The 23,471-nt window shown below is 34.1% G+C and overlaps 3 protein-coding genes across 7 annotated transcripts; 2 read left to right on the top strand and 1 right to left on the bottom strand.

Annotated features, from left to right (window-relative positions):
- The first annotated feature begins 2,085 nt into the window (after positions 1–2,085).
- Positions 2,086–6,732, top strand: LOC111015763 (vacuolar protein sorting-associated protein 2 homolog 2). Of its 2 annotated transcripts, XM_022290910.2 has the most exons (12): positions 2,086–2,191; positions 2,299–2,366; positions 2,816–2,860; positions 3,630–3,664; positions 3,765–3,815; positions 4,346–4,450; positions 4,529–4,600; positions 4,842–4,913; positions 5,491–5,571; positions 5,676–5,711; positions 5,830–5,888; positions 6,408–6,732. In XM_022290910.2, the coding sequence occupies exons 2-12, from the start codon at positions 2,327–2,329 to the stop codon at positions 6,466–6,468; spliced, it is 657 nt and encodes a 218-aa protein (XP_022146602.1). In that variant the 5' UTR covers positions 2,086–2,191; positions 2,299–2,326; the 3' UTR covers positions 6,469–6,732. The 2 variants fall into 2 exon arrangements, with proteins under 2 accessions (XP_022146602.1, XP_022146601.1); XM_022290909.2 differs by lacking the exon at positions 2,086–2,191 and having other exon boundaries at positions 2,198–2,366.
- Positions 6,733–7,841: 1,109 nt separating this feature from the next.
- Positions 7,842–13,941, top strand: LSD1 (LSD1 zinc finger family protein). 4 transcript variants are annotated; one of them, XM_022290911.2, is made up of 8 exons: positions 7,849–8,014; positions 8,149–8,220; positions 9,203–9,319; positions 11,591–11,701; positions 12,495–12,607; positions 13,094–13,171; positions 13,297–13,356; positions 13,469–13,941. In XM_022290911.2, exons 3-8 carry the CDS (start codon positions 9,208–9,210, stop codon positions 13,508–13,510), a joined length of 516 nt encoding a protein of 171 aa, XP_022146603.1. In that variant the 5' UTR covers positions 7,849–8,014; positions 8,149–8,220; positions 9,203–9,207; the 3' UTR covers positions 13,511–13,941. The 4 variants fall into 4 exon arrangements, with proteins under 4 accessions (XP_087977917.1, XP_087977915.1, XP_087977914.1 ...); XM_088121789.1 differs by lacking the exon at positions 11,591–11,701 and having other exon boundaries at positions 7,843–8,014; XM_088121788.1 differs by lacking the exon at positions 8,149–8,220 and having other exon boundaries at positions 7,848–8,014.
- Positions 13,942–14,854: 913 nt separating this feature from the next.
- LOC111015762 (Subtilase family protein) lies at positions 14,855–20,929 on the bottom strand. The gene is made up of 10 exons (XM_022290908.2): positions 20,035–20,929; positions 19,233–19,386; positions 18,585–18,982; positions 17,989–18,084; positions 17,748–17,820; positions 17,336–17,618; positions 16,443–16,774; positions 16,032–16,302; positions 15,671–15,952; positions 14,855–15,554 (listed from the first exon to the last, which is right to left on the bottom strand). Exons 1-10 carry the CDS (start codon positions 20,247–20,249, stop codon positions 15,127–15,129), a joined length of 2,532 nt encoding a protein of 843 aa, XP_022146600.1. The 5' UTR covers positions 20,250–20,929; the 3' UTR covers positions 14,855–15,126.
- Between the last annotated feature and the right edge of the window lie 2,542 nt (positions 20,930–23,471).

Here is a 23,471-nt window from a genome sequence, read left to right as displayed (position 1 = left end):
AGTTCAGAATAAAGATGCAATGATTTGAAGGTATAAAGATGATAATAAAATAGTTATGAACAAATCAGAAATTAAAATATAAATTAGAGTATGAATAATGAGAATTTTGTGTGGATAAGATAGATGGATTAAGTTAATTTAATCAAAGGAGGCGGGAGAGGACAAGACAGAGGGGAAGGGAAAGCGACAGATGGTCAAAGAAATACCCATTAAAAATAAAATAAATAAACAAGATAAAATAATGGTAAGGGGCTTTTTGGTAAAACGACATATAATTTGGGATTACCTTGGCCGACACAATTTGGAACGGAGAATCAAAGAAAAAAACCGCACGAATTGCACGTTTGGTACACGCACCCACACGCTTGCCAGAAGAAGACTACTTCTGACTGCTGAAAACTAAGCTGAGCTGAGCTGGCAGCTGTTTTTTCTTTTTTTTCCTTCTTCCTCTAATTTTTTATATATTGTGTTTTTTTAAGACATATGTTTGTCATTTGTGTACAAAACAATAACCTCATTTCCATATGATGACTAGACACAGACAAGGAATATTGAATTTTATTTTACTTATTTTGTTGTAGTTGTACAAACATTTTGAGTTTTTTCCACATTATTAAACTAATTGCTACGAATCATTAATTGAACAACACTATTATTTATTTATGACATATAATACTTCTCTTCTTGGTTAGATTGAGACACTACAACAGGACAATCTTCACAATAATGCAACCTCAAAATACAAAAACTCAACTAATTTGATTGAATTATGTTGACCAGCTCCGATTTAAGTTTGTATAATTTTATCAAAAAAAAAAAAAACTATATTTTACATATTTGAATTAGTTTCGTCTAGAAATCGATTCATTCTTTTTCATTTTAAAGTCATGTTATTTGTCCATTGATAAGTTAGTCTACAAATGTCGAACATTATCTATATGTAGTTTTTTTAGGTTTAAATCTTATGTCTTATATTTGTGATGTAATTAAAACAAAAAACTAATTGATTTGCTGTTAGTTATCCACTTACATTACTTATTTGCAACAAATGGAGTCTTCTATTTGGGCTTTGGTTTATTTGGAGTCCAAATTGTCCACTTGGCAAAATAGGAGGTCCATTTTGCCTAAGAGAATTCCATTTTAACATAGAGAGCTCAAATAAACTAGGTTAAAATACTATGTTATATTTTAGTTTGTATATTTTCAATTATTGTTTATTTTAGTCTATATATTTTTAAAATGTTCGTTTTGGTCTTTGTACTTTAGAAAAATGACCATTTTGATTCTTTTATTTTCATTTTAATCTCATTTATTTTGAAAAAAAATTAGCATGCACCTTACTTGTTATATTTCTTGAAATGTAGCAATAAATTTGTGTTACAATATTTCTATTGGATATAAAATTTGTGTTAAAATTTTATAAATAAGGATCAAAATTATCACTTTTTAAAAGTACATGAATCAAAACGAACTTTTTGAAAATATAGAGACTAAAATTAACAAAATTTGAAAGTTAATGAATCAAAATGAACATTTTAAAAATACATGAAAAAAATGGATCAACGTCAAAAATATATAGATGAAAATAGTATCTAAATCAATAAACTAATAAAATTTGACATTGAATTTGGTCGATTGAATAGGTCACACTAAAAAATGTCATATTGCAAAACCAAATTATAAAACTTCTTCTTCTTTTTTTTTTTTTTGCTATATTTACCAATAAAAAGAATGATTGTTCAATAAACAATTTTCGTTTGCTATATTTGCAAGAGGTAAATTCGTAACTAAAAACACATTTTTTAATTTAAAAAAACTATATATCGTTTTTATAATGTGAAGAGAGAAATTTTGAATTTGAGAAACTCCATTTAAATTCATGCGTATTATAAGAAACATTTGTAGTAAATTGAACTGATATTTTTAATAAAAGAATTGGAAATTGAAATTGCATCATCCTCCGCCTGAGATCTGAAAAGACATTTTGGAGCCGTTTGGAGGAGAGGAATATAAAAATACAAAATTTTATATTTTAGAAACGCAATGTAAATATAAAATTCCATAAGGGTAATTTAGGCAGTACGAAACTCGTAACGGCTACTTTGATCACGGCCGTTGTATTGAATCATATCAAAATTCATAGGTGAGACAGCGAGAAGAAATTAGAGCGCGTTCTTCGAGGCATCACAGTGTGAGCTTTAGCTTAGCTTCCAACTCATCCTTTTTCGCTAGCAGTCGTAAAGATTAGCGTACAATTTCGATTTCTACGCTCAGTTCCGCTCTCTCTGTTTGCTGCAGTGAGCTACGGAAGTAGAACGGACGCTCGATGAATATGAATATCTTCAGGAAGAAAACCTCGCCCAAAGGTCTGATAATTCTCTTTAATTTCCGATCTGCTCCATTTTGCTTCGTAATTTATGATTGTTTAGTCCATTCTAGCATCCGATTTATCAATGTCACTTTATCATGCTCGTTTCCTTCTTTCTTTCTCAATTTCGTTGGTTTTTTTGGTTCATTTTCGTAGTTTGTACGTTCGATGCAAGTTTTGAGGATGATCGGCGTTTTCTATGCAATTACTAGGATTATTTTTCTGTGGTAGATTAAAGATATAATTTACACTTGCCGCCCACTGGTAGGGGCTTTGCACGGTATAATGAGAATGAGTTAAACTCGATTCCCCTTATTGTGTTTGAATTGAAATGATATTTTCTTCTACTATTAAGAGAGCTTAAGTAGCCTGGGGTGTGGTTACTGCATAAATTCAATGCGGCTTGATTAAACATGAAAAATGGATTTTTATTTTTATTTATTACAGATGCTCTTCGCACCAGCAAGCGAGAAATGGCTGTTGCAACTAGAGGTACTACTTCAAACCTTCTTCTTATAGAATTTTGGATGCCTTAGTTTCTAAACCTTTGGGTATCCTTGGGTATGAGAAAAATCGTCCGGAATTATAACTTTCGACTTCCGAGCCTTGCAGCTATTTGGTCTTTTGTCTCCATATCTTCTATCAAAAGTTCTGTAATCTATACTTAATTCTCCTTATGGATTGACGATCTTTAATTATTTCACATGTGTCGAAGATAAATCATTTAGTTTTTTGACAATTCCATACGGAAACTGTTTGCAACGTGAAATCTCCTTTTTAAATATCTTTCTATTTTCCTTCCATCTGGATGCCATTATCCTGAGACTTTTTAGCAACACTGACAGCTTGTGATGCAGGAGCAGTACTCCCTTTACTGTAGCTCCTCTCGTTAATATTAACTTCAGCATCCTGTCGCTTTATTTGAAACTACCATGCATTTTTCTTCTTTCATACCTTAGTTGTATAGCAGTGACCTTTTTCAAAATAAGTTATTGAACAAAATTAGAACTACCCATTCCCTTCAACTGGCATAGCCATACTTTTAGTACATTTAATTGCATATATGAGGTATTGGCAATTGTGCCCTTTGTGGAAAAAGGATGGATTGCAAGTAAAAGCTTGGTGCCAAAATTCCCTTTCCCTGCCTGTGATTTCTTCTCAACCCTGATTATTAACTACTTCATCCATCACACTTCGTCCTCGGATTTCCATTTTTATGAAATTCATACGTGTGTGGCTTATTTGGCTATTGATTTTGTAGGCATTGAACGAGAAATTGCATCTCTTCAGTTGGAGGTACGAAGCAAACTCCCTTTGGGTTTTCATTTCTGTAACCTACCTGTGCCTTTTATCCCTGCTTCTATCTCTTAGATTGCCCTACTTTTTCTGATTTCAGGAAAAAAAGTTGGTGGCAGAGATAAAACAAACTGCTAAAACTGGGAATGAGGCAAGTTAACTTTTTTATTTGGATCCCTACTGGTAGATTAAACTCCATGTTTAATACGCTGCTCTTTCATAACTTCCGACCACCATGCAATAATATTATTTATGGATTATCTGTTCTGTTAGTTATTTGTGATTCCAAATCTTCAACTTGGTAGCAGTGTGTTTGGACTTTGTCTGTGATCATTTTTGTTCTATACCCTTCAAAACTACTAGTTGGTTTGATGTTTTTGTCCCCACACAGTAGAGTTCCCATATTTTATCTTGACTAGAATTCTGTGCAAATTGCACCAATTGAACTTGCATTTCAAGATTACAACAAATGTAGCAGGAAGGAATTTGGAATTCTGTGTTACCATCTGTTCGGAAATAAATATCAATTGAGATTGTGATTTACTGATGCTAATCATCTTAATAAGCACACATGGAAGTACATATTCGTGTCACTTTTGTTAGGATTTATATTGTTGCATGTGTAAGAAAGTTTTCATAACTGCAATTTTTTTTTTTTTTTTTTAACTTAACATATTACAGGCTGCAACCAGAATCCTAGCTCGACAGCTTGTTCGTCTACGTCAACAGATAACAAATTTGCAAGGGAGTCGTGCCCAAATTAGAGGTGTAGCTACTCATACCCAGGTCAGCATCCTAACCGTGAAACCTATTGGCCCTTTTTCTTAGTTCAGTGAAAATGTTAGCCGCTTCTTGTTTTTCCAGGCATTATATGCTAGCACTTCAATCTCTACCGGCATGAAAGGTGCTACAAAAGCAATGGTTGCAATGAACAAGGTAAGCACCCCGAAGAGTATATGATACCTTAAATTTATATTATACTCTTTTTTAAAAGAAAGAATGACACACATGGAGAGAAGTTTGTTATACTATAATCTCGGTTGTTGCATAATTTTTAGTCGACATAATTGATGAAGTTTGTTGTGATAAAGTAAAATTCAAGTTTCACTATTTATTTGGTTGTTGTGTTCGGATATCATATTTATACCCAAATGATCAATTGTATCATCTTTTGCAGCAAATGGCACCGGCAAAGCAGGCTAAAGTGATAAAGGAGTTCCAGAAGCAGTCGGCGCAGTTGGACATGACGGTAACACTTCCAGTTTCACTATTTTTTCTTGTTTTAACAGATATTAAATGCTATACTGTCGCCCGGGCAAGGGAGAATTAACCAAAGTAAACTTCCTGTTTTGAGAAAGATATCTGAAAGGCAAGAAAAGGGATGCTAGAATCTTTGTATATCACGAGGCTTAGTTAGATACTGGGGAAGCACCCCCTCATTTTAGAGTCATAATGTAGGACAGGACTTTCACGGAGTAACTTCAAAGGCGCTCTAATTTACATTCCTTCCCAGTTAAATAATTATATTGTACTGTATCTATGAGAAACATCGTAAGAGAGAGAGAGGGGGAAAGAGATTTTACTTGGACTAAATTTGAATTGTACCCATCATCTTACACAAACTCCTTATTTCATTACACGAGTATAGTATACTTACTCCACATTCAAAAATCTCATGCTGCCAATTGTCTAGATATTAATTTTTTTTAGAATTCCAAACTAGCCTTTGTAGTATTGGAAGCAAAACCTCCCACAATCCTCAGAGCTAGTGGATTTTGCATTTTTTATACTCATACAGTATGTTTTCTACTTTTTCTTTTCTCCAGATTGAAATGATGTCAGAGTCTATCGATGAAACTTTAGATAAAGATGAGGCAGAAGAGGAAACTGAAGAGCTTACTAATCAGGTAAATTTTTACAACATATTTAAGGTTGCATCTCTTGATCGTAATTCATATCATATTCCAGAATTTTACCAACTAGAGTATTCGTATTTTGTTATTTTTTATAGGTGCTTGATGAGATCGGTGTAGATATTGCATCACAGGTTGGTCTCTTGACAATGAACGCTTTGCTTGAATTTAAAATCTCTGTCCTGTTTTCATCCTTCCTTTTATCATTATGAAAAGTTTATTGCTGTCTGACGTCGACTTTTCTTGTTACAGTTATCGTCTGCACCCAAAGGCCGGATTGCAGCGAGAAAGACTGAAAATACTGTTACCAGGTAACCTAATGCATTCATATCATCTCTTTTAGAAAGAAAATGTACATTAAGAAAGATCTGAAAAACCTTTAGATCAAGTCCTTTTTAGGGATATTTATTTTCGAAAAATTCCAATAGGTACCTACCAGATGGCGTGGAAACTGAGATGATAACCCTTAGGGTATATAAAATAGGCAATATATGAAGAATATTATTTAGTGTGTTCCGAAAGGAAAATAATTGTAATAAATAAATTTCTGGTGGTAAGGAGGTTTTATTTGGAGTGCTGATGTATATATTGTTTATTAAAGATTAATTAGCATAATCAAACAACATTTCTAGGCTGGATATAACAATGAGAAATTTTGAACCATATTATATTTATAACTCACTTTTAACTTTTTTGTGTATATATATTTCTTTGAGCTCACAACATACGAAGTACGGATTCAAACCTCTGACTAATATTGTTGAGTTACTTAACAACCTCCAATCTCGATAAATTATATTGAGCTAACAAATATTATAATTTACTTGCAGCTCTGAATCTACTGAGGTTGAGGACCTTGAGAAGAGGTTGGCCTCTCTTCGACGTAACTGAGTCGAGATCGAATTCCACAAATCTGCAAGAACTACAAATACATCAGTTCTATTGCATGTAAAGTTAGTAATATTGTTGGTATGGTATAACAGTTATGTGTGATATGAGAATCATATTTTAACTAATTACCATTTATTAGGCGATGTATATTTGTTTTTGGAACTTGGAGAAGCATGATTAAACTGGTCTAAGCTGCTCTTGGGTATTATATTGATCCATGCAACTGCAGAACCTAGATATAAATGGCTAGAGCTTTATTAATCATCTCTTGCAAGTTGTAATTTTTATTTATTTATTTTATACAAATATATGCTGATTGGATTTTCAACCTATAGAATAAATTACTAATTCCTTAACCCCACTAACTTAAGCTGTTATGAAGGAATGAAGTATCCATGATATATTTATATTTCTTTAAATTAACAAATTTAGTTGATATTAATATTATATTAATGGATCCATCAATATGTACAATATATCCCCGGATATGTGTAAAACATGAGATGTCATACAAAAATATTACAAGATATCCATGATTTATCGAGATATCAAACATGCCAAATAAAACATTGCTAATAATAAAGTCTTTTTTAGACACCGATAAATTAAGTTTCATAGTTTATTTGAAAAGGGTAAGATACCAACTTATTAATTAAAACAAATTTAATAATTTTTTTTCCATGATTTTTTCATATTTCATTATCTCAAAAAAGAAAGAAAAAAAAGGATAATGGCACATATAGCAATATGGCCAAAATAATAGTAATTATTCAATGGTTAGGATTATGTTTTTTTTTATTACAATGGTTAGGATTATGTTAACATAATTTTATTTTTTTCAGAATTAAAAATATAATAAATTATATATATACCCACCACATATACATATTCGTCATATTAACGTTTAAAACGTGGATCCCAAGAATATTTCTAGAAACAATAACTATGGTAAAATATTTATATTAAAAACACACCTTAATAATGACCCTAATTGGTTTTTTCTTGTACTAAAAAAAAAAAAAGGTTTTTTCTTTGTATTTATTTCTTCCAATTTTCACATGCCATTGAATATTCATTCGAAGAATGAAATTACGAGAGTGTCCTTTGATATAGAATTAGAAGAAAATGATCCAGTAGAGAATTCAATTAACGGAGCATTAATAAAAGTCCAAGTAATTAATAACCTGTTTCACAGTTGGATTTATTCTTTCTGTTTATTTCGTTGACGCATTCCACGCGCTCTTCTCTTATAATATTCATTCAAAAGAGAGAAAGTAAAAATCGCCGAAATTACTCCTTTTTTCTTTTTTTTTTTTTTTTAATTCTATTTTTTCTTAAAGAGGAAAAAAGGAAAAAAGAAATATTCTTCTTCGTTTCTTCAATCTTACCGTCTTCCTTTTCTATCCCATTCTCTGCCATTTCAATTTTCAACCGCGGTTCTCGCTTCCATCCTCATCCGCTTAAGCCGGCCTCCTCCATAGCTCCACCTCTGCGATCATCTTCTTCATAACTAACCAATTTTCATTCTCTTGTCCTCCATTTTCAGGTTCTTCCCCTCCCTTTCTATCTCTATATTTCATTGTTATATGTGTATGTTGCACCAGCGTTGTGTACTTTTTGGTTTTCTCGTTTTATGAGATTGTTGTTAATTTCGACCTTGCATTTTCGAGGGATTGATAGATTTCTTCCTTGGGGCTTCAACGTGATCGTTTTTTCTAGATATTCGGTGCCCGCGAGGAGGATCGGGAGAAGGTGTGATTATTCATCGATTTCTATTACCTTGATTTGTCTGTTTGTTTGATTTTGGAGTCCTGGGCTTTTATATTTTCTGCTGCCCTGATAAATTTTCATTTGATTGACTTCTAATTTTTAGTTTTGAGATATCCCTTGCGCGGGAATGCATTATTTTATAGTGCATATTTCCCAATTACATGATGTCCTTTAATTCTGCAATGTCATATATATATATGCGCGACAATGATGCAGTTCGTGTGGATTTTTCTTCCCCTCTCGATTAGAGATTTATGTATTGATCACAAAAGCTGTACAAAGAGGGTTGAGGACAAGAAGAACTTCTTAACTCACATGGGTGGGCAGATTACATTCGTCAATTAACCATTGTCGAAAGAGGGAACGAGTAATGGAAACTTTCCGGTTAAGGAAAGCAAAGAGAATCTGAAAACCATGCTTGACCGATTTACCCCGAAGCTCTTCTGTATCTTTTTTCCCCTCAAAAATCATTTGCGTGGTTGATTTACTTTTATACTTGTGCTTCCTGGTTACAATTTTCCGTAATTACATTTACGGTTTACTTGCATACCAGAATTTTTAGGGGTTGAGAGGTCTTGGGAGGAAGTTTGGGAGATTGTTAGATTTAATTCCTATTTGTGGGTGACGGTCTTGAATGTTTTTTCTAATTATCAATTAGATGTAATTCTTCTGAATTGCCCCTTCTTCCAGGCCGATCGCCTTTTGTCGGGCTTGTTTTTTGTATGCTCTTTGTATGTTCTTTCATTATGTCTTTGGAAGATCGGGTTCTTAAAAAAAAAAAGAAGTTGTCGTTTAATATTAGATCTCGTTGAAGGAAAATTCTGCTTAATATGGAATTCTTGTACATGGAAGTTAACTGTATGTAGGTTTATTTTGTCAATCTTGCATATACCTTATGATGTTGTTCTTTGTTAGCTGGTCCACTTTTGATGAGCTCATATTTTCCTCTCTCCCCTTGCTGTAGAAGCTATGCAGAGCCAACTTGTATGCAGTGGGTGTAGGAGCATGCTTCTTTATCCTGGAGGAGCTACCAATGTATGCTGTGCATTATGCAATACAGTCACCTCGGTTCCTCCTCCTGGTATACTTTTTTTCTTATCTATTCTTTTCCCCTCTTTTGGTTGTTCAAGGTGTCATGAAAGTTTTGCAATGGAAGCCACTTTGTATCAGAGCCATGTTACAGTATCATAAAAGTTATAAAAATAAATGCAATCTGCAAAGTTAAAATATAATCTACTTGACCGACTATTTAGTTTGGGCTGGAGGTAGAATGGACAGACGAGTGATTATTTTGTTTCTTTATTCAAATATGGCATTGAGACAAAATTATTCAAAATAATAGACAGTTTAAGTGGCATTCACAACAAATGACAATTTTTATAAAAATCCGCATGGGCTATTGGGATAGGAAAAAGAAAAACATTGACTAGGGTTCTAGAGATGCGTGATCATCATGCAGTTTTTTTTATGTGAGGTCATTAATGTAGTCTCTTTCAACTGAATCTTGAACTTCTCTAATAGCTTTATGTATATTAATAATGGGTAGTAAAGTTATCATCCTATTGGTGAATATGTTTCCTTTCAAATATTAGAGATCTTAATCTGAAAATGGCCTTTTTAAATGGACAGAAAATTCAACTCATTGAAGGATGTTAGGATGGTATAGGTAAAAAAATAAATAGGGACCCCAAGAAGGTTCTATCATGATGTGAACACATAAACTATAAAAAATCATCATTTACAAGAGCATGAGAAATTTTTTTTTTATAAGATTTATCCCAAGTTTCCAACTATTTGGTCTTCGTACCATTCCCATAACATGATTATTTCTTCTTGTAGTGTAAATGTTCTAGTTTCTTCTTTTCTGAATGCTAATATCTTCTGTGCATAATTATTGTGTGCATCTTTCTTCTATCTATATTTGAGTAATACCTCAAATTCTCAACCATCATGGGATGATCCAGGGGTCAATAAGGACCAATATAAATAGCAAAGGACTTAGAGGGAATGGGTTCAAACCATTGGCCACCTACCTAGGATTTAATATCCTACGAGTTTCTTTGTCAACCAAATGTAATAAGGTCAGGCCCCTGATTGGTCGAGGTGCACAAGCTGGCCGGGACACACTGATATAAAAAGAAATAATACCTCAAATTCTCACAAGAGCCAATTGATAATCATCAAAAGAACTAGACTGTTATTCAGCTCTTGGATGAAGAGATATCTGAAAGACTGTCAATTGATTAAAAGTGTAACATAAGACTGTAAATAGATTTAGAGGATGTATGGAATTTGACTGTGTTTATAGTTCTCTTTGGACCAATGTAACTAACCTTTTTAGGAATTTTCATTTTCTTTTAATTACCAATAATTGGGACTCTTTTGTGTAATTGTGTAATTTGATAGTTTCAAATAGCCCCTCTTTTGTTTTGGCTGTTTTTTTTTTCTTCTTTTATGTGAGGTTAATTTTTTTTTTTTGTCTCTTTCATTTTTGTTTTTTTTCCCTTTTATAAAAAGAAAAAGTAACATAAGATCCACTTCTAATATTTGCTATATTAAATATGGGAAATTAGTTATAAGACTAGAATTAGGGGTTCATTTGTAGAAGTATTTCAAACAATAAGTAATATACCCGAGGAATAGGCCTTTTCTTGAGTAGGATTACTGTGACCAGAGAAGGATAAAGAAGTCACTACGGTATTCTTCTTGGTGATGTTTTGTGTAGAAGTGATTTTAAGAATTTAGACAGTCTCTTTTGCAATTGTGATTCTGATAGAGGGTTGTGATATAACCTGCTTCATGAAATTGGAGGGGTTCATTCAGGAGTATATTTCTAAAAGTATATTTCATTTCATAAGGTACCAACTACCAAGAAAATAGCATTGTAATGTATGCTCCTTTGCGACTTTGGGGTCTCGTAGGTTCATCAAGAAGAAGTATGTTTTTTTTAAAAAAAAAAGGAATATGTTTATGTGAAGAGGTTCTAAGCAACTCCCAATGGTGCGGCATGGATGGAGATTTAATTACAAGGTGGAGGCCCTTTGGCTTGATGCTGTTAGGGCTCTCTCAGATTCATACTTAGTTGATAAAGGTGCAATTTTATATGGTAGTGGGCAGAATAAATTAATTGAATTAGATTTACTTAGTCACGATGAATATTGTTTTATTAGTTTCTAATGTTATTTTTTATTTCTTGTAAATTGGCCATTAAATTCTGCTGGGGTGTTAAAACGTATCTCCTTGCCTGTTACCATATAAGCCCTGGCAACTAATTTTTAGTCCTTCATAGCTATTTGTCATTGGGTAACTCTTTTGAAGATTTATACCAGAGAGTTGGGCCTTGAATATGCAGGAACGGATATGGCTCAACTTATATGTGGAGGTTGCAGGACATTGCTTATGTATGCACGTGGGGCAACAAGTGTTAGATGCTCCTGCTGTCATACAGTGAACCTTGCACCTGGTATAAGAAAATTATCATTGATTTTTAGTTTTTAAAGGATATAATGGATATTTGAATTCGACACTGCTCCCTAAATTTGTTTGAGATTTTTTTTTTTAGTGAACTAGCAATAACTTAAAGACTTTGGGTATTGAGATGATTGAATTATTGAGTTTTCCCACTATAATTCTCTCGGGTTTTCTTTCATTTCCTCATATTTCTCTCTTTTCTTCCTTCACTTTTCTTCTTTTTGCCTGTTCCATGCTTCTGTGAAACAAGTTCATAATATCTTTTAAGTAGGTTTTTTTCTTTGCTTGACAACAAAAACGGTTGTGTTGTTACTTGTCAATTCTTTCAAGTACTGTTGCTGTATTTCATTTTTTATATTACTATACAAGATTTGTTCTTAATCTTTTTTTTATTATTATGGTTGCAAGTTGCAACCTACAGGATTTGTTTTTTATGTTCCTTCTTAGGAGTAGTCTTGCTTGGGATATGAAAATTTGCCTTTTCCCAGTTGGGAAGTGGGATCTTATTTGTGCCAATTCTAGTCTTGTTTATGCTGGTTTCTAACTTATGCTATTAATTTTTTTCTTTTTTGAAAGAGAAACATTGATAAACGAAATGTACTAATGTTGGTGAGGGGGAAAAACCCCAAACCACAGGTCACAAAAAAGCCCTCAAATTGACCAAAAGAATTGAAAGATTTAGTATATGCTATTAATTATTAGATGCTCAAATTTTTATTATGTTACAATCGTTAGCTAGATTACTGAGCTGTCATGTTTGGGTGTTGTGACTGTTTAAAAAAAAGTAACGAACCAGGTTGCGCATGTTAACTGTGGAAACTGCCGAACAACACTTGTCTTTCCATATGGAGCTCCATCTGTCAAGTGTGCGATCTGTCAATATGTTACTAATGTTGGTGTAAGTATAATCCATTTCTTTTGAGAGGCATCTGAAATTTCTTGATATATTTAGTTAGTTGAGTCGCTGAATGTGATAGTTTGGAAGTATTCTCTTCTCTTGATATCAAGCAAAACTTTCTTCTGTGTGCCTCCCTCATCATTAATTAATATTCTTTATTTTAATTTTGGAAAGCAGCTTAGACTAGTTTCGATGTGGCTTAAGTAAATGTTGACTAGCGTGGGAGGATACAACTAGATTTTGTGGTCAAAACTAAGGTGTTACAGTTTGTAGTAGTCATATACTTGTTTCATTCCCAAATAATCTCCCCACTTTCTGGATGGGTTGATAGGGAATATTAAGGAAGAACCAAAATGTAGAGAACTTGAAAACACACATAAAGAAACCTATATTCAAGACGTTTAGTTTATAAACTTTCCAATAGCCCAAGGTGGTACAGTTATCTTTCTGTCCGTTCATACCTTTTCCATTAATGTCTCTTTGCAGATATCCAATGTGAGGGTTCCTATTCCAGTGCACAGGCGTAATGGAACAATTAGCTCTGGAATGCCTCCTGCATCATCAGTATGTTCTCAAGCTTTTCATTTCTCTTATGACCTTCCTTACCGGCCTCTGCACTGAGTGGGTTTGTAATTCTGATTATACGGCATAATTGATTTGGGATTGATCATTGTTTTCACTTCTTGCAGTCTCAGAGCCAAACTGTCGTAGTTGAGAACCCTATGTCTGTTGATGAAAGTGGCAAATTGGTAAGTATTGATGCTGTTCATTTGGTTCTTTTCCCTATACCCTCTTTAGAATCGATTCTTCTCTGATTCATTATCAACGATGAAATGTGTCGACTAATACTCTGAATGATAGGTGAGCAATGTTGTTGTCGGTGTGACAACAGATAAAAGGTAACATGGTGAGATGATGGTGATTGATGGCATCTACTATTAGCGGCTTAAAAGAGATGGGAGGAAGCGATCTTAATATCTAGTACATTACTATACTGCTTGGAATATGAATATGGAATATGGTTATGGAAATTTCTGTATAGTTTGTCTCCGAAGTGTCCTTGAGGTCACCATTCATTCTTGAGTCAACTTCAATTTGAGGTTCAGAGAACTTTTTACCCTGTGAATGTGATGTATATTGTGGACCAGAAGAATTGAAGGGTCTGTACTGTATCTATCGTGTGATTTCTGTACCGAGTCATTGAGCTGTCTCGCAAGTAAAAATATTTATACATACATCGTATCTCCCCTCAGGTAAATATGAGTAATAACGTTGAATTGTAATTTCTGTTTCCTTGATTGGTAATATGCATTTTGGATTTTGTTGGTTTTTTACCTTTTTTTGCCATATTTTATGCATTCATCTCTCTTCCTATTCAGTGATAAAGAAAGGTTAGGTAAAATATGGCTACTTTCTGCACATAGTTTTCAGTCTACTTCTAAGTTGCGACTGTCAATTCTGATTTGAATTCTACTAAAAGGATGGGTTTGGTCCCTGACGTTTTAAGGTTTTTTCATTTTGATTTCTAAACCTTCGAAATATCAAAATATGATATTTGGAATCTAAGGTTTCTCCCATTTTTGCTCCTAATTTTATTATCTAATGTCTTTATTTTGCTTTTAACAAATAAATAATGTTGCTTCAAGTACGTGCATTGACATGTTGATGTCACAAGAATAGAAAATTCTTGTATGTGTATTAACATTTGTCTATTGGCTTCTTGGTGGTGTCACGAGAATAGAAAATTCTTTTGTAATTATTGCATTTCAACGTTTTTTACAATTGGAGAGCTATTTTCTTTTAGTTTTGCTGGAAGGGGCCTTCTCATCCCTGTCCTTAGGTTGTTTTTCTTTTCATCCCCTTTTTAATGAAGTGTTTCTTATATATATATATATATATATATATATATAAAAAGGTATTAACATGCATAATATGTATTTGAGCTATATCGATTAGTCTCTTTATTTTGCTTTTTCAACTTTATTCAGAACAGAATTCTTAGCCAAATAAAAAAAAAATTTTGAAAACTACCTTTTAGTTTTCAAATTTTAGATTAGATTTTGAAAAAAACTTTACAACAAAATGAATACATGAGTGAAAATAGTGGTTTAATTTTTAAGAACAGAAAATCAAAAATAAAATAGTTACATGGTAATTAACTTTAACTTAATCATTTATGTTCTATTGAACCTAAGTAATTAATTTAAGTTGGTCGTCATATATGTTCGATGAATTCAATCTATACCGTCCATCAAATTTTCACAGCGGTATTTATAAATAAGAGAGAGAGAGAATCAACTCAGTTATTACCTCCCTTTTGAATCTTAATCTTCATTACAGACAGCTGCTAGCTTTTCCTTTTACATCACAAAACATGTACACCAAAAATGAATGAAAAAATTGGTTAACACACCCTCCAAATTATTCAAAAAAGAAAGGAATAAAAAAGGCAGAGCAGAGGAGCAGCAGAAGGTAACAAATAAAATACATTCAATCATCTTTTTTTGCCTCCAACTCTCTCAATTAGTAGTATTGTTATATGAGATCTTCGAAATCACTGAAAGAGGAATGTTGACAATATGGCCTTCACTCCCAAAAAGTCCAATTCTACCAAAGCTAGCGACCGAGCTGTTCATCGTGGCGTTGAAGAATATGGTTAGCACTTGTTTCTCGCCATTGCCGATTGAAAATCGAGTTGGAGAAACCTTCAAAGAAATCCCATAAGGAGCACTCCAACCAACACTATAAAACTCAGGTCCAGCAATGTTGGTCACAGATCGTTGCACTACTCTCGACTGGTTGAGTTTCGCGATCGTGACAGAAGGCAAGTTCAAATCAGCTCCACTGATGCTAGAATTGTAAACTCTGCAGTTCTGGCCCGTGTAGTTGAACACCACAGGAGCTGATCCATTGATACCGCAAAGAAATGACATGTAATCATCGTAACCTACAAGCAAACAACCAAAATGATCGGATTCTATCTCGTGTCTATTAACGAACCAGCAGTGTTCCATCATAGTAATCCTCAAAATTGCAGGCTACAATGTTAGATGAGTTACTTACTAGAATCAAAGATCAATCCCGGGTTGAGAGCTGCAGTTGCATTTACAAAACCACTTCCCATATCAAAAGGCGTAGCAGGAGACTGGTTCTGTTCGGGGTTAGCATAAGCACGCTGAGCCATGATCGGTCCACCAGTCCTGTCGTAAAGAGAAGCAGTTGTGGATAGCGCAGATGCAATGGCTGAAGGACTAAGACTAGGGAACTTCTGCTTTATGAGTGAGGCAAGGCCAGCAATATGAGGAGCAGCCATGCTTGTTCCTGACATCATTGCGAAGTTTTCACCTAAAGAGTTTGTAAAAGTTAATATTCATGTCTGAATTTTAATGTTGTGTGTCGAATCATAAGTGTTGCAGATGATCACCGAGAAATTCGATAGAGTCAGTGGCAACAGAGCTCCAGGCAGCCCATATGGAATTTCCAGGAGCTACCAAGTTGGGCTTCACAATATCAGAATCATCAAGAGAACTGTCTTCTGGATCAGGTCCTCTAGCAGAATAATACATAATTTGTGGGGCGGAAGTGCTATAATTTGCCTTTAATCCTCCAGATATGCAAGCAACAGCTCCAAATTTAGAGATTTTCTTTGTTAATCCATCTACTTCCAAAGAGGAGTTGTAGTATTGGAGAAGTATCTGCCAAAGAAATCCTAAACTTCAGAACCAAGAGCAAGGATGTGGAAGGGAGCTAATTATGAACTTGAACCTAATCCATTTTTAAGGTTTTGACAACCAAACAATTCAGAACTTATTATTTTAGATAAGTAAAGCACAACCTTGGAGTCTTCTGGTGATGAAATTATGATGCCAGGCATTTTCATTGGAATTGGGTTAAGTCGAAAACCTATGACAAAAGAATCCATATAGAAAATGACACCAGCAGCACTCAAGTTCTTTGCGGTTTGTAAAGCCCGTTTAACTGTGGAAAGCCCGAGCACGAATCTGATTGAGTAGCTGCATATTAGAAGGTTCCCTTCCACTCGATCCCGATCGAAATTACTGGCGTCTTGGCATTCACCCACATACATGTCATCCGAAACGTTTGTGCCATTGCTCAAAGCATGTATTGCAGCAACTAGTTTGTACATCGTGTCATTATAAGTTCCAGCTGAATAGGAGGAACAAGAATTAGATTTTATCTACCAAGAAAATAGGAGCATCCATTTATTCAAGTTGCTTGCAATTGCATGAATATCATTAAAAGTAAAGCAAGAAACATTGAATAGACTATTAGAGAACAGGGGAAAGTAAAAGACAGGATCTTGATCAGGAATAAATAATAGATGGAAGCAGATACTGCAGAGAATATTGTAATACAGGTAGCACTATAAGGAAGCTCTATGGATGACCTTATTTTTCCTACAGTTTGAAAATGCTACTTTTTCTTGAATTAAGCTTGCAGGTTTCTTTGAACTGTTCATTTCGAAACTCTATGGATGATCTCGATTTCATAGATTGTACTATTTTTCCATGTGGTCTTGTAGGCTACTGATATCATATTGATTTAAAACTAACTGGAGCTGTCTCCAATAGCTATTATCCTCACTAAGTTTTCCTTTTTGTAGTCAAATTCTAAACATGATATAAGCTGAATCGAGACGAATTGAAAATGAAATCCTCCATTTTTCTTAAAATGGAAGAGCGGTGTAAACACAGGAGACAGGCTTACGTGCAAGTCCAACTCCCGGAATGGTGACATTGTTGCCAAGGCTTATAGAGTTAGCGTAGCTTCTATCATGAGAAGCAGCGCCGACAGTAAAGATCCATGGACTGAATGAAGACATGCTCTTTGGTGCTGGTCCAGTATTCCCAGCTGCTTGCACAACAAATATACCGGCCTTTACTGCAGAGAGTAGCGCCATGTCTATGGGATTGAAAAACGTTGCAATACCGGGAGGCCGCCTGTTCGGTGTGATCGATAAACTTATTATATCCACCCCATCCTGAGCAGCCTACAAAGAACGAACATCATAGATTACTATATAGCAGAACAAATAGTGCTGCATCCTCAGTTTTGTAACCACCGTCAGTTTTATTTTTCTGTTTTTGTAATGAAAAACAACCAAACCTATCATACAAACCTGATCAACAGCAGCCACAACATCAGCAGCAAAACCTCCAAAGCTTTTGTACAGTGCTTTGTAAACAGCAATACTGAATAGAGGAGCACAAGTAAGCACTCAAACAAGGAAATAATTGCAACTTATGCATTAATATGTACTTTAGAGTGTCGGCTATTTAGGAAATTAACATAGCAAATTAAAAATTAAAAAAAAAAAAAAAGTTCTAAGAACAATTAAGGCCGAAGTCCAGATTAATTACTGTGAACGTGGAGCCATCCCGCTGGCATTCCCAAAGTGATGCCCAGCAACTAGCACTGGAATGCCATGGTTTCCAGCAGCAATTGAAGCTGTATGCCTGCATATATACGGTCGCACCAGTTTTAGCTGAATAAAATACATAAATTGCTAAATTAGGGAGGCAACTGAAAGAATTTTCTTTTAGAAAAGAAATCAAAGAATAACTGAGGATCTACTGTGACGAACCCAGTGGAAAAGAAAAAGGGGAAGAAGAAGACAAAAAGTCAAAAGGAGGGAGGGGGAGAGAGAGTAGAAGAATTTAACATGTTTACAATCCTCGAAAGCAGAAGTCTACATGAAAAACAAGATTATACATTCCTTGAAGAAAATGTCACAAAGCAAACAAACCAAGAATAAAGTTCTCATCACCATCTGAAAAGCCTTCCTCTACAGATAGAACTAGTGTTATGGAAAGGAATTATATATATTATTTGCATAGTTCAAAATCTAAAAACGAGGAACAGGGTATCTGATGTCATGACCAACGAGGAACAAAGACAAACAGAAATTTTAGTTGCATACAGACAAGGAAAAGCTTTCAGACAAGGAAATACTTACGTGCCATGTCCATCACCATCAAATGGTGACGCATAATCCTGAGATGCATTAAATATTCCTCTTGTTATAGCTGATGCTGCAAAATGGCGCGCTCCCACAAGCTTCCGGTTGCATGACCCAGATGGAAAATCTGGAGTTACCTCACAGATTCCAGAGAAGTGAGACGGAATAGGAAACGGATTATCAGTCAAATCGTCGGCAAAGCTGGGGTGTGTAGGGTCAATGCCAGTATCAATGAACCCTATCACAATTCCAGCTCCAGCAGATTCATAGCCACCATCTTGAGACCATGCTCCCTGCGGGAGGCCCAAGAACTGTGGGGTATGGGTCGTAGCGGTTCGAACTGAGAAATCCAGAACAACATTTGCTACCTCTCTCCTCTTTGAAAGTTTATTTGCCTTCAAATTTAAAGATACCAGTAAATTAAAATTTACTTGATACATCTTTAAACATAAATACAAAGACATCACAAAGGGTAAAAAGTTCATCATAGTACGTTTCTTAGACACCAAAGTGTTAGTAGCTAGTACATAATTTCTTCCGAGCAAATTTATCAGATAAACACTAACATTTAAACACCATCATTGTTTAGAGTAGGGAAATAATGATGATGATACAAAAAGTAGAGAATATGTTAAAATCTTATACCTGTTCTTGGGTAACAAGCACAGCAAATCCATTGATCAAGAAATGGTAACTGTACAGCTTCAGATATTTCTCCCCCTTCAAGACCTTCCTCAATAACGAATCATGAATTCGGGCTATGTAAGAGCTATATCTTCGATGTGTTCTTGATATATTTCTAAATAGAAAACATTAGAAAATAAAGTTTAAAATATAATCTTAAAAAAGCCATAGTTACACTTCCTGTAAGAGGATAGAAATAAATTAAACAGAGGATGAGCAAACTTATGAGCAATCACAACCACTATAGTCTAATAAATATTAACCTCTTCAATGATTATTATTTGCTCATCCAGGGAATAATTTTATACTACATAACAACAAAACCATTGATAATACATTAAACAAAAGTTAGCAAAATAGGTAGAAGATATACAAGTTTCCACAAGGTTGTGGGATAATTTTCATGGAACTCCATTACAGAGGAACAAAGATATAAGACTATTACATGCAACAAGACTACATGTAATGATAACACAAATTCTGCATCCTCACTAGACAAAACAGAAGTACCAAATGACCAAGAAAAGAAAATTTGACAAGGCAATAAAGAAATACTTCCAAAACCCAGAAAAAAGTAACCAATATAAACTTCTTCAAAAGGAAAACATATCAACAACTCATATTTAAGAAAATTACTGTAATTGCAAGTGTCTTATACCACAAGTTTTCATCATATTAAATCCAGTAGACAATTAAAATGAGGAGCTTAGAGCTGCCGAATGCAAACATAAAAGAGATGGGGAAGAGAGTGATGGAGAAGTACCTTGGTTTGTGGATGCTTAATCCACCAGAAGTACCAATTCTAAAAGAAGTGGTATTTTTTCTAAGCTCCCCATAATAATGAGTAGCAGCAGAAGGTTCCTTGAGAGTTACAATGTACACGGCTGTTGAATCATCGAATTCGTCCAAACAAGATGCGCATAGAAACATCCCAAAACAGACAACACATAGTAGACGGGCACAGTGAATAATATCCATTGGGAAACAGTAATTAAAACTCAAGAAAACACTCTCTTCAGTGTATCAGAAGCTCCTTCCCTCCATATCTTGAAGAAGAAGCTTGCTCACAGACTCACGGTCATTTTTGGGTACTCAAATGGAACAAGAGATGCACCACCAACACGAAACAAGAGACTCTAATCTAAAGGGCTAATAGTTCCAAGAAGACAATGGAAGAAAACAGCCATGAAAACTTCCCCTCTCAAATGGGGAAGTGATAATAATGGCCAGAAAACAGACCCTTCTTCTTTTCGGTGATAAAGAACCCACTTTAGCTCACTTTTTGTGCACCCAGTGAGGGTATTGAGAGAGAGAGAAGGTAAAGGAGGTGAGAGAAGAAGAGGTATTAATGGCTTGGGAGGGGAATAGCCAATCTGCAAAACGAAAAAAAAAAGGAAAAAAATAGACTTTCTTGGGTAATGTGAATTTGAACGTTTTGTTTAATCAAAGCCAAAAAATGAAAGGCGAAGAAAATACAGATAAATACAGGCAGACAGAGGCAGAGCTGGAGAGTGAAGGAGCAGTAATCCAAGTAAAGAGGCAAAAACATTTTCTTTGTTCTTATTCTAAGATCTGACTCCGAGGGGCACTTTTTGGGTGTCAAGAAAAGATTTCTGGAACTTTGGAAATTTTAATTCAAACAAATATCACCACAAAATCTGACAGCCATTTCCAAAAATGTTAAACAAAATGGCTTCTAATATTGAAATCTCATATTATAGTAATGACCCACACTGAAACATAAATTTAAGCTTAAGATTTCATAATAAAGATTGAATTTTTATTAACATATATAGTATACTATGAAATTCCATGGAAGTACAGAGGGAACAAAGACGTTGTGCGATGCAAAAGAGGGGTACGTGTGAGAAAATGATAGGTCCTCTCACCCCTAACCCATAAATTTTAGCCCTTTTCTTTTCTTTCTTTTTCTGTCCATTTGCTCCCAACGTTCGGATTTTTTAAGCTCACCCGTGAGAGAGAGAGAGAGAGAGAGAGAGAGAGAGAAATTTCTAGAGAGAGAGAGTTGTGGGTGTGTGTATTGTGGGTCGGTGGTGTCTTTGGGCGCTCGCACGTGCCAAAAGTGCGAATTCAGTGGATATGGTCTTTATATATATATTATATTCCCCTCCATCTCAAGTTTCCCTTTTTTACTTAATTTTGTTTTATTATAGTTAATTTGCAATTAGAGAGAATGAAGAATATCATAGATTACTTTTGTGAAAACCCACTGTTTCTTTTCCTTATTGTCTGAATAAAATTGAAGACCATCTTTTATTTAATTCATTGTCTTTTGGACTTTTAACAGATATATGATTGCAATTTCAATTTGAGAATCACTGTTAATTAATATTTGATTATATTGGTCTTTATATATATATTATATTCCCCTCCATCTCAAGTTTCCCTTTTTTACTTAATTTTGTTTTATTATAGTTAATTTGCAATTAGAGAGAATGAAGAATATCATAGATTACTTTTGTGAAAACCCACTGTTTCTTTTCCTTATTGTCTGAATAAAATTGAAGACCATCTTTTATTTAATTCATTGTCTTTTGGACTTTTAACAGATATATGATTGCAATTTCAATTTGAGAATCACTGTTAATTAATATTTGATTAGTGTATAATATTGGACTTTGTGGCAAAAATTATATAATCTTAGCACCGTATTATTAGTTAAAGGGAATATGATCACAAAGATGACGTATTTGGCTAAACCTCATCTACTTTGTCCTATTTAAACATGCTACCCGTCGTAAATACTTAAGCATTCTTTTGGTTCTTGAATAATTAAGGATACCCAATTTTGACTATTGTTGACTCGTGAGATACTTTCTCCAAATTGGTAAAGAATTTGTTCGACTATTGATGACAAACTATTTTAGTACTCCTACCGTACATACTTCTTTCATTAATATTCATTTATGTAGTCAATAGATATATTATTTTATTATGTTGAGAGCATGCTGTTCATTTATTTTAGTTTAATGAAGTATGTGTTATCCATATAGAGCTGTTTCTCAAGTGTCGTTTGATAAAAATAGCTAAATTTCTTAAAATGGATTTTAATTTAAGAGTAACTATGCATAAGATTCTTCCATCTATTCATGAGAATATCTAGGCACGAGAGGATTTTGTACTTAGATGAGCTACAAACCTACCTAACAAAATTTCGTGGATTCTTCCTTGCTCTTTGAAGAAGAAAACTTATTGTGTTATGATCTAATATGCTCACCCAATTTAATTCAAGGAGGGGCATCTTTCCGGTCACCCTAGTGTACTCATTCCATCTTGCCATTTAAGGAAGAACATGCATATTTAATCAAATTCAGTTTACTCCTTCTATCTTGCTATGTTGTGGTCTATGATTGATTTACGTGATTTTATCCACATGAAGGTGTAAAATTAAAAATTTGTACCATATAGAATTGACCTGGGATAAAGGTAATAGGGTTTGATATATGAGTTAGTTGGGAAGGGGAAAAGGCAAAGGTAAATATACAATCTCAACTCTATCAGGCATGGGATTCTAAAATCAATTGTATGATTGTTCTTCAAAGAACTGTTTAAAATTTGTCAAAGTGGTAGGCCCATCCAAAGCCCATCATATGAGTAGCTGACCATTTCTAAAGAACATAAAAGCTACATTGCAATTTGAGGGATATTTTTCAAGTAGTCTTGACTTTCTCTACAGAAACCTGATTCCACAATCATTTACATCACTTCCTCTTTGATTTTCATTAATAACCTTCCCCCATGTGTAGCAAAGAAAAGTATTAAAGCTGAGTCTTTTCTTCACATCATAATAAGATTTGGAATTTGTGACATTATAAGATATCAAAATTCAGGAAATTTTTACCTACATTTTTGTAAATATATAGCAAAAAACCCACCTTGAAAAATGACAAAAAGATCCTGTCTCCCACAACTTGCTATATGAAATATGCATCTTTTTCACAAGCTTAGAAAGAAAGTACTAACATTTTGTTTTCTCAAATTCTAACATGATTGAAGAGATTTGGTAGTAAAAATGGTAAATATAACTCTGAAATAACATTATACTTCCAATCATTTTGCAAATACAAGTATGTACTTTATCACATCTCTCTAAATACATACAATGCCTACTAATGAAAGGATGCTTTTGATCAATCATTTTTCTTTTAATTATGTTTTTTTTAGAAACCCATCATAAAA

This window comes from Momordica charantia (assembly GCF_013281855.1).
Source record: "Momordica charantia cultivar OHB3-1 chromosome 1 unlocalized genomic scaffold, Mcharantia_2.0 BLBB01000001.1, whole genome shotgun sequence".
NCBI lineage: Eukaryota > Viridiplantae > Streptophyta > Magnoliopsida > Cucurbitales > Cucurbitaceae > Momordica > Momordica charantia.
This window is presented reverse-complemented; position numbering and strand designations above follow the sequence as displayed.